General features: G+C 36.2%; 1 protein-coding gene across 1 annotated transcript in view; it reads right to left on the bottom strand.

Annotated features, from left to right (window-relative positions):
* Positions 1 to 122: 122 nt before the first annotated feature.
* LOC107670616 (kinesin-like protein KIFC3) overlaps positions 123 to 11,947 on the bottom strand; it is a 49,596-nt gene continuing 37,771 nt past the window's right edge. Inside the window, 9 exon segments of the mRNA XM_016463264.1 lie at positions 123 to 776; positions 3,384 to 3,430; positions 3,661 to 3,787; positions 5,131 to 5,283; positions 6,231 to 6,460; positions 6,549 to 6,597; positions 6,599 to 6,694; positions 9,637 to 9,760; positions 10,205 to 10,335. Coding sequence (XP_016318750.1) covers positions 762 to 776; positions 3,384 to 3,430; positions 3,661 to 3,787; positions 5,131 to 5,283; positions 6,231 to 6,460; positions 6,549 to 6,597; positions 6,599 to 6,694; positions 9,637 to 9,760; positions 10,205 to 10,335 — 972 coding nt within the window. The 3' untranslated portion in view covers positions 123 to 761.

The following is an 11,947-nucleotide window of genomic DNA, read 5'->3' as shown; positions in this document are numbered from 1 at the left end:
GTTGTGTCAGTGTGGGGTCACATGAAATGCATCTCTATATACAGATCTAGTCCTCGTCCTGTTCAGCAAACACTGTATACTGTCATGGTTTGACTTCACTGCACAAAAAAGGTTAATGTTTGTCCTAAAATGAATGAGCGCTGAATGCATGCATGGATCAGGAAGACGGTCCGGCTTTCAACGGCCTTCAAGTTTCTATATACAAAAAACACAAAATGCTACTGAGATTTGAACATTTGCATTATTTCATATTGCCACTATGAAACACAGAATTGTTCAAAGCTTATGGGGTGTGAAATTTGTACTTGTTCTTGCAGAAAAAAAAAGAAAAAGAAAAGCAAGATCTCTTCAAGATCAAGGAATAAAAATTTAAATCTTGCTCAGACACACGAATATATACATACACGTACATTCAAGCTTCTAGAAATCAATCGCATTTACGTAACACATTACAAATGACAGCCTAGACTAGACTAAAGTGCATTATTGCCCAGAAATACTTTGCCATAACAGAAGGGTCTTCTCGTCCTGAGGCAGCAGGTGTTGTCGAGAGGTCAGCGGGAGTGTTGATCGGTTTCAATCACGTATGTCACTGTAAAATTACGTCAGTCATTCCAATCGAAAGGAACGTCACTTCAGTCATCACAGTTCCCAACATCAACCCTGATTTGCCGGTTAAGCTCCTCCCCTGCAGCAATCAAAGTCTTCCATTGGTTCATTCAAGAAAGGAGCTGATTGGTCAAGAGGTTTTCCTCACGCCGTCAACTTCGTTCGTCCTATAAACGAAAAAATAAGTGTGGGAATTACATGCGTAATCATGACTAATTCATGAAGGTTTTCCTGGTTTTAGAAAGCATGTTGTTGCTATGGAAACCACACAATAGAGCATCAACAGAATCATCATCTTTCATTTAGATTTCACTTACTATCTTACTGCAACTTCCGCACACTATTTTCACCATGGGTGACATTTTAAAGCATCGTAGTTCATTTCAACACAAACACAACCTAATTATGCTGGCAGTTTTGGCCAAATTTTAAAGGCAGCTTCACATGTAGCCTTTACAGAGGATCTAAGATTGCCGTTCACACCAAGACGAATATTAAGTGTAAAAAATCTGATAAACATTGTTCGAATGAATAACTGTTAATGTGTATGTTCAGACATTCGCATGCAGTCACTGCAACTTTTATTTATTTTTTTTTACAGTGATGCATTCTATCCTCTTTTCCATTGCATCGCGAAGAAAACTGTTCAATAAGATTTGGGGTTTTGCTCGTATGCTCAGAAACGCTGTTTTTAGACAAAACTAAAACTGTTGGTGCTAATGAACAGTGTATTTTGCTAAGCAACAGTGAATAGCAGAGGAAAAATCCCGAAACGAATTTCTCTGTACTCTTGTATTTGTGCGCAGTTCTGCTTTGTGTGCCACTGTATTTCTGCTGGCCCTTAAACGCCACCTACTGTCAAGAGAGTGAAACTGCATTGGTCTGAAAACAAAAATCACATGCGAAAATCTGACTGAATTTTCATCCAGAACATTCATGTTGGTGTGAACAGGAACGTTAGCAACATGCTAACATTAAAATTAATTATAAGTCAAGTCTGATCGCTATCGTTCCAAATCAGTCACTTGTGAGCTTCTGTTACCTGTTCAAACATGAATGTTTGAATTATGTAATTCATATAATTCAAACATTGTATGCTGACGTTGAATGTAAATAATTCGATACATTTTAGTGGGAAAATACTACAAATTCTCACCTCACGCTAATAGTTCTGAATAGCTTCCACGTAGCTCCTGTACTACTCTCCACTGAAAATGAATGACTTCCGGTCTCTCGCCTGTCGTTTGTCAGAGGTAGTGGAAAAGCGGCTTTATTGTCTTTAGTCCTTTGTAGACACAGTGTAAGATGCACCCTTAGGACTGCATGCATACACTAGCTGGTCCAAAAATGTGTTTGAATGTTTGTTTTTTTTACTATTTAAGCATAAGAAACAACATTTATGGGGCAGTTCAGTTTTGTTGCTGATTTTAAATATGTTATTTAAATGTGAGTGTGGTAAGCAGTTTTTGGAATTTCAGGATTTCCCCATTCAAGTATATAAACTTTAGTCTTGGATACCCAAGAGGCATTGCAAATATGGCCGCCAAGTGAACAGAACTTCAAGTCAACAAGTCAAAGTTCTATGTAACGGCAGTGTCTCCGGGCACATGACCAAAAGTGAAAATCCTAATGGTTGGCCAGTTTTCTTCGCAGTTTGATGGAAAAAGAATGTCCATATAATTCTGAACAGATGCATTAACAGCAGTTCATTCAAATTCAATGTTTTTCAAAATGTTCACATTGAATATTCATCTTGTTTTATCAGAAGGCAGCTCACTAGGTTTTAGAACAGAGCTACCATAATCAGTACTGAACATTTCTGTGAATCATTTATCCTCACATGATAACAGATAAAGGGATAGTTCACCCAAAAATGAAAACTACCCCATGATTTACTCACCCTCAAGTCAAATCAAGTCTAGGTGTATATGACTTTCTTTTTTCAGACGAATGCAATTGGAGTTATATTTAAAAATGTCCTGGCTCTTCCAAGCTTTATAATGGCAGTGAATGGGGTCGAGATTGTGAAGCCCAAAAAAGTGCTCTACACAGCTCCATTGGTTAATAAAGTCTTCTGAAGTGAAGCGATGCGTTTGTATAAGAAAAATATCCATATTTAAAACTTTATAAACCATAATCTCTAGCTTCCGCTAATAATAGCAGAATAATAGCTAATAATTCCGTTAATAATAACTACGATTGTATTTGTCTGAAAGAATAAAGTCATAAACACCTAGGATGGCTTGAGGGTGAGTAAATCATGGGGTAATTTTCATTTGTGGGTGAACTATCCCTTTAAATCACATTTGTCACAAAAATAAACTATCCTCTGTCACCACCACAGTGCAGCCCAGCCAATCAAAAGCAGAGCTGTAGGTGAAGACATAAACAACAAAACTATTTTCACCACTCTCTCTCTCTCACACACACACACACACACACACTTGAAGACAAACAGTGAATACAGTGCACAGTTGCAAAAATCACAAGACAATGGATATAAATCAATTGGACAAATACAGTAAAGCTTGTACAAGGCCAAACAAAGATAAAAAGACACAAGAACAAAACAGCAGCTGAACACACACACACACACACACACACACATACACACACATACACACATACACACATACACACATACACACACACAAAGCTTCCTGGGGTTAAAGGCGCTGTGTTAGATGGGTGGGCATTGACGAGGTGACACGTAGGGCACCATGCCATGCTGAGCAGTTCATGCCAAGCAACCAACCACATAAAACCCCACCTACCTGCCCACCGTCCCCAACCAATGGGCTTCTTCTTTCTACCTGTCTATCTGGAAACCAACCAATTACAGCGTGACAATGAAAAAAGAACAGACGTCTCCTTCACATAGTGTGACCTTTACTCAATGCACCATGTCAGATGCTATATTTATCAAGGCTGTTTATGAGATTAATGGATTATTATATCAGTTTATATAAGAGTCTTATACAAGCAGGTATCTCTGCATCATGTGACTGTTGGTTTTACAGTGAAACTGTGGGTGTTTTTCTCTCTGCTCACCTGTGGACAGCTGACTGTGGGACCTCCGTCGGGTTGTGGGGGTTTTAGAGGTGGAGGAGAGGGTTGAACTTGCACTGCTAGCCCTTGAGATGGGGAGCGGCACAGGGGTCACGGGCGGAGAATCCAGCTACATGAGAAAAACAAAGATTATTTTGTAATATGGCCTGCATTTGTAGTGCCCTAGGAAATCAATTTTATTTTTTCCCAAACTCTTTTTTTCTTTTTTTTTTCTGGATTCCATTGTAATGATTAAATCAAACTGGCTAATTAAAAAGCACGCCTTATTAACTGAAACCATGAAACTTATACAATTTAACAATTTATTAAAAGTTTATTTAAAAAAATGTATTTTAGAGCCATGTGAAAACCTTTTTTTTTTTCCCCCAAATTCCATTTAATTTTTCCCACATTCTGTGTTTTACATTTCAATTTTTCAGTTTTAATGGTTTCATTAAACTTTAATCAAAAAGCATGTCTAATTAATTGAAATCATGAAGATTGTACAATTTAGCAATTTATTAAAAGTTTAACAAAAATAAATTTTTGGGCCTTATGAAACCCATTACATTTTTTCTGAAAATGTAATTCTGTTCTGTAATTGAAACATTTATTAACATTTTTAAAATAATAGGGGCCTTATGAAATGTTCTTTTTTTTCAGAAAGTCTGTGTTTGGTTGTCTATTTGATTTTTTCTGGATTTCTGATACAAATGTATTATCTAAAACAGCATAAAACATTAACGATTTAATTAACAGTATAAGTCATTATAATCCGTAATTATGTCCCCACTGGATGCAACAAATGCCTCGTTTATAATGTTTTAATGTTTTTGTCTCGTCACTCCGGCTGGGACACGGTATCACAGTATTGTAAGGGGCGTAACATTTCCGTCACACACTTGAGGTATTCGGCCAATCACAACGCACTGGATAGCTGGCCAATCAGAGCACACCTCACTTTTCAGACCGATGAGCTTTGTAAAAATTGATGCGTTTCAGAAAGGCGGGGCATAGAGGAGAAACAATAATGTACAGTATGTGGAAAATGTGTTTTTTGAACCTTAAACCGCATAAACACATTTCATTACACAAATACACAAAATAATGTTCTTTTTAGCAGCATCATATGACCCCTTTAAAACAATGTAAATCAAATGCCCAAAAAATAAAAGGTATTGTTACATTTTCAAACAAAGTGCAACACAAAAAAGGTTTACTGTGATCACAGGGCCATAAATTTGGGTTGAAATGTTGCTTATGTAAGAACCACAGTTAAATTTTGTAAATTAATTTTTCACACACAAATGACAGTATAAATATGAACCGGAGAGGAGGAAAAGTGGAATAATGAGTGTATTGTGGCCACTGCATTAGTAACAGAAGAAAAGTTGTGGGTGAAAGACAGATCTCAAAGACGTTGTTGTTTTCAGACATGAACACGTGAGGATGTGTGTGTCTGTGACGCTGTACCTCCACGCTGTCATGAGTTGGAGAGGAGGATGTAGAGGAGTTCTCTGCTTGGCGGCGTGAGGAAGACGAGGGCCCGATCTCAACAGTCCGAACACGCTGAGCAAACTTCAGAGAGCAAACCGACTCACTGGCGTTACTCTCTAGAGGAGACACCTGAGATACAGAGAGAAGAATCGCAGTTTATCAGAAAGAATGATAAACTGCACACTAAACTAACATGATGTAGGTAGAAAATCTTGTAATCTTGTGATTGGAATCATAAGGAATTTAAGTAATGTGGTTCCAATTCAGAAACTACTTAGTTGTGATTCCATCCATGATTCTTATAAAAACCCCAAAATGTTTAAACACTGAATTTTCCGAGTGATCGAGACTTTGAGGCATTATGTGGAAACATTTAAAGTGGCAGTGGCTTCAGCTTTAAAATCGTATTATATTTCTGTTTAATAATACCTATATTTGTTTACTGTCAATGCCTTCTAATACAAAATTAAAACATATATTAGACACACTATACAGTTTAATGTAGCGAGCACAGAGTTGAAATACTAATGTCCCACTAAATAAATATACATTTATTAAGAAAGCATTTGCACGACTGTTACTTGTTGTGTTGTGTCTATTGCTTGCTCAAATTACATAGATTCATTTTGGAGTTAACTGTGTTGCCATAGAAATGCATAATTCTGAGTAGAACATCCCGGGTTGTCATCTAGTAATTATGGCATTTACGACATGCCGTGAACAGAGCAATTGGTAAATTGTGCATAAAATGACCAGGAACATTTATTAAGAAATTTAATAGGTTTTGATTTAATTTCATCTTTAATACAACAAACTTCATGATTAAGTATGAAGTTATCATTAAGTGATAAGTCCACAACATTTTTTTGCATTTGAGGGTTTTCATTAGTGATTAGCATAAAACAACAAGCGTGTGCATGAACTGCTTAAAATACCTTGACTGCTCATGCTGTACCAAGTACAGTCTTTATCCCCTAAATCCATTCAAATCCACTCAAAATGTGTCGAGGTTTAAAGTAAGCCTTTCTCCATTACAACCCTGCTGACCCAGTGATCCAGAGAGCGCTCACACACACCTGCACCATCATGAGGGTCTTGCTGTCTCCGCTGAGCGAGTCCTGCAGCAGGTACGTGAGACGCGAGTTCCTGAAGGGCACGTGCGAGTGTTTGGAGCGCAGGGCGTTGATGACGTCGCCCAGCGCAGACAGTGATTTGTTGATACACTGAGCCTCGCGCAGACGACTGCCCTCGGCGCCGGATTTGGTAATCCGCTCGGAACCAGCCAGATCCACCAGATTGAGCTTACCTGCAAAAATAAAGAAAAAAATAGATGGTTTCATATTTACATTTCAGTTATTTGTGTGCGAGGCAGTTTACATGAACTGTGTGTGTACCTGAGGTACGGTGGCCCGTGGAAGAGTTAAAACCCGGAAGAGTTGAAACCCGCCACTGTGACGATAAGGAGAGCGTGAGAGCGAGAGCTGTGCTCGTTTAGATTAGTGCACGCTGTCGCCCTGTTCATGTGACCCAGGTCAAACACCTGCAGGGTCAAAGGTCAGCGGTTACAAATAATGAATTCAATTGAAATGGGTTGATGCTCGTCTCTATGACAGAACTTGCATTGGGACACTGATCACTGAATTTTGAATACCTTTGAATTACCATCATAAGGGATTAACACAATACTAAATAACTGTAAAAATGGTGAGAAAAGTGAAGCAAGTTATGTTATACTACAGCAAATTATGCATAATTAAAAGCAACTAATCTTAAACCAAACTATAAGCCTAACCTTATAGCAAGTACATGTAGCTAATTAATATTACTCAGTAATTAATTGTATAATTACACTATAACAAGAACATCTTAACCCTGTAAACTCAGAAATAATAATCAGAATATATTTAAAATGTTTAAAAGGAAAAGCTTCTCAAAAGGCTGATGTATCATGTCTGATACTCACATTTTAATATGATTTCTCTAAAAAATGATGTATGGATAATGAAGTAACCTAAGCTGCTTCAGTCCAGTAAGTGTTCATCTTGAAATATTACTAACAATATAAATTAAAGATTTAGAAATTAGACTTACTGAACATTTACTTAATAAAAATCATTGTCACAGTAAAAAGACGCACGAACCACAAGCTGAAGGGGGCTTTTTTTTTAATAATTATACTCAAAGGCCTTTTAATTGCTAAAAAAAAAAAGAACTATTAAATCAGATGATGTTGTGTATAATGGTATTTCAGCAAAGTTTTGATAATTTAGATGCCTTAGAAATTTGCTTATCAAATATGATAAAAAAGGCTTTATAGGCTTAAAATAAAGAGTAAACAAATATTTCAATTGTATTAAGTGTACTCTTAAGTAGTAAAATTTTACTTTTCACATTTTTCGGAGCAGAGTAGCTACAGACATGCTTCACTTTGTCAGACAAAACATGCCAAGACAAATCGGCCTAACAAGAAAACTTTTTGTTGCTTTTCCCAGGAAATAATATTTTGTTATCTACAGTGGTGATATTCATACATTTGTGCAGTTCATGAAGCTGGCACTGAAGCGTGTAATGACGACAGGTAGCAACTCTGGTTGGATGCTGTGAGCTTCACCTTGTTAATGTCCTCCACGCTCTCCACGGTGAACTCTGTGAGTCCTGGCACATACAGCTGTCCACTGCCATCTGGACACATCTTTATATCCAGCTTCTCATTGGGATTGTCACCCAACAGGTTCCTGTTGGAAGCAGATAAAAGAAATGAATTCATTTTTATCTGTTGACGTTAAGGAATGTGCAAAATTTAAAGTGGGGCACAGATTAATATTACGCAGACAATCTGAATCAGAACATACACATCTGTTCAACTTACACAACACAGCAGGAGGCATGATGGGAAAAGTGCGGGACAGGGTGAGCAAACAGACAGTGCAGGGGGAAATGCGTGACGTGTGATCTGTTTATGTCTTACAGATGGCCTGAGAGATTTGAAATCTAATCTGTTTTTACATAACTGCTGACCAGCAGAATCTGTGGCAGGTCACACACACTTCACTGTGACATTGGGACAATTATAGAAAAGAGTGCTGAATATGCTGCAGTGATGTGCGTGTCACACTGAAAGCCCTCCTGTAGAGCATTTGATCATCATCATCATCTCTACTTGTGTCTGTTTTTCTCACCGAAGTGTCTCATTGTAGATTTCCACCATGCTGACGGTGATCTTATAGTCCCAGTCGGGCTTTTTCGCCGACACTTCAGAGAAGAGCAGCCGCAGAGCACGCTGGTTAATGCCAGGGTCTTCAGAGACACCCTACATGAAACACAGAGACATGAGAGGCTGACATGAAAATTTATTACATAATCAACATGCTACGGCTGATAGTTAATAAATGGCTTAGCTTAAGATTCTATGCTGTTTTTTTTAAATAAATTAAATAAAATAGGTTTAAATGTAGGTAACACATCATAATGATGTTTAACAGTATGAATAATTGATATTCATTTTGAGATTTTTTTAAAAGATAACATTTAACAGGGTTATTGAACTACACCAATAATCATAAAAAAAAAAAACTGCACTGGCGTTAAAAACTATTTCTAAAACTATCATATCTATTTCAAATTAAGCTGAAAAGAAAGTATCATGATTTCCACAAAAAAAAAAAAAGTCAACACTGAAAATAATAAAAAAATATTTCTTGAGCAGCAAATCAGCATATTAAAATGATTTCTAAAGGATCATGTGACACTGAAGACTGAAATAATGGCTTTGCATCATAGGAATAAATGGCATTTTAAAATATATTAAAATAAACCATTATTTTAATAATTCTATTTTGTCATGATTTCCACAAAAAAAAAAAAAAGTCAACACTGAAAATAATAAAAAAATATTTCTTGAGCAGCAAATCAGCATATTAAAATGATTTCTAAAGGATCATGTGACACTGAAGACTGAAATAATGGCTTTGCATCATAGGAATAAATGGCATTTTAAAATATATTAAAATAAACCATTATTTTAATAATTCTATTTTGTAATAATCACAATATTACTGTATTTTTGATCAAATAAATGCAGTCTTAAGTAAGCATAAGAGAATTCTTTAGAAGTTAGTTCAGCAAAGTTTTGATAATTTAGATGCCTTAGAAATTTGCTTATCAAATATGATAAAAAAGGCTTTATAGCCTTAAAATAAAGAGTAAACAAATATTTCAATTGTATTAAGTGTACTCTTAAGTAGTAAAATTGTACTTTTCACATTTTTCGGAGCAGAGTAGCTACAGACATGCTTCACTTTGTCAGACAAAACATGCCAAGACAAATCGGCCTAACAAGAAAACTTTTTGTTGCTTTTCCCAGGAAATAATATTTTGTTATCTACAGTGGTGATATTCATACATTTGTGCAGTTCATGAAGCTGGCACTGAAGCGTGTAGTGACGACAGGTAGCAACTCTGGTTGGATGCTGTGAGCTTCACCTTGTTAATGTCCTCCACGCTCTCCACGGTGAACTCTGTGAGTCCTGGCACATACAGCTGTCCACTGCCATCTGGACACATCTTTATATCCAGCTTCTCATTGGGATTGTCACCCAACAGGTTCCTGTTGGAAGCAGATAAAAGAAATGAATTCATTTTTATCTGTTGACGTTAAGGAATGTGCAAAATTTAAAGTGGGGCACAGATTAATATTACGCAGACAATCTGAATCAGAACATACACATCTGTTCAACTTACACAACACAGCAGGAGGCATGATGGGAAAAGTGCGGGACAGGGTGAGCAAACAGACAGTGCAGGGGGAAATGCGTGACGTGTGATCTGTTTATGTCTTACAGATGGCCTGAGAGATTTGAAATCTAATCTGTTTTTACATAACTGCTGACCAGCAGAATCTGTGGCAGGTCACACACACTTCACTGTGACATTGGGACAATTATAGAAAAGAGTGCTGAATATGCTGCAGTGATGTGCGTGTCACACTGAAAGCCCTCCTGTAGAGCATTTGATCATCATCATCATCTCTACTTGTGTCTGTTTTTCTCACCGAAGTGTCTCATTGTAGATTTCCACCATGCTGACGGTGATCTTATAGTCCCAGTCGGGCTTTTTCGCCGACACTTCAGAGAAGAGCAGCCGCAGAGCACGCTGGTTAATGCCAGGGTCTTCAGAGACACCCTACATGAAACACAGAGACATGAGAGGCTGACATGAAAATTTATTACATAATCAACATGCTACGGCTGATAGTTAATAAATGGCTTAGCTTAAGATTCTATGCTGTTTTTTTTAAATAAATTAAATAAAATAGGTTTAAATGTAGGTAACACATCATAATGATGTTTAACAGTATGAATAATTGATATTCATTTTGAGATTTTTTTAAAAGATAACATTTAACAGGGTTATTGAACTACACCAATAATCATAAAAAAAAAAAACTGCACTGGCGTTAAAAACTATTTCTAAAACTATCATATCTATTTCAAATTAAGCTGAAAAGAAAGTATCATGATTTCCACAAAAAAAAAAAAAGTCAACACTGAAAATAATAAAAAAATATTTCTTGAGCAGCAAATCAGCATATTAAAATGATTTCTAAAGGATCATGTGACACTGAAGACTGAAATAATGGCTTTGCATCATAGGAATAAATGGCATTTTAAAATATATTAAAATAAACCATTATTTTAATAATTCTATTTTGTCATGATTTCCACAAAAAAAAAAAAAAGTCAACACTGAAAATAATAAAAAAATATTTCTTGAGCAGCAAATCAGCATATTAAAATGATTTCTAAAGGATCATGTGACACTGAAGACTGAAATAATGGCTTTGCATCATAGGAATAAATGGCATTTTAAAATATATTAAAATAAACCATTATTTTAATAATTCTATTTTGTAATAATCACAATATTACTGTATTTTTGATCAAATAAATGCAGTCTTAAGTAAGCATAAGAGAATTCTTTAGAAATACAGGATAAAAAAAAAAACTGCAAATGCAACTATTACATTGCACAAATTTGAAAGTGACAGACATCATGGGCAATAAAAAGTACTGTTACAGTGTTAAAATTAATAATAAAATATGGTTTTATATTATAAGACAGTACAACAAAAACCTCTAAATAATATTAAATATTAATTATCACGCTCAACAAATCCCACTATATAAATAATTTAGTTTAAATATATTTTTTGTTACACTTTAAGGTGTTCTTGTAATGTGTAACAAGCGTTGCCTATTTTTTGTTACGAAAATGTCACAATGCAAAAAAAATGTAAAGGTCACACAAAAATCTTAAAGGTCCTAATGAGATTGGTTTACTTTACGAACAATATATTTCTTTTTTAGTTTGAGGGTGAAAATTGGGAACATGTGATGTACCTCCATAGTATAGGTCTTTCCAGAGCCGGTCTGCCCATAGGCAAAGATGCATACGTTAAAGCCATCAATACAGGAAGTGACCAGAGACTGCACTTCCTGGAACACCTGTCCAATCACAGGAGAGGGGACTGTGATATAATAACTGATATAGGAAATACAACTGTATGAGAAAACTAGTTCAGGCACTAACCTCCTCCTGAGTGGCCTGAGTGGGAAAGACTTTGTCAAGTTCAAAGGTCATGAGCTTGCCCTTATTGGACAAGTAGAGAACAGCATCATCATCAGGGTCAAAGGTCACTATGTTTTTGGTGTCAGCAGCATCTGTTTCTCCAGCACATATGGGACGTACTCGGCACAACACACGAATGTTTCCTGAAAAACAAGATAATGAAGTC

Source organism: Sinocyclocheilus anshuiensis, unplaced genomic scaffold (assembly GCF_001515605.1).
Source record: "Sinocyclocheilus anshuiensis isolate Anshui unplaced genomic scaffold, SAMN03320099.WGS_v1.1 scaffold140, whole genome shotgun sequence".
NCBI lineage: Eukaryota > Metazoa > Chordata > Actinopteri > Cypriniformes > Cyprinidae > Sinocyclocheilus > Sinocyclocheilus anshuiensis.
The sequence above is the reverse complement of the archived record's forward strand: the minus strand, read 5'-3'. Positions and strand labels throughout refer to the sequence as shown.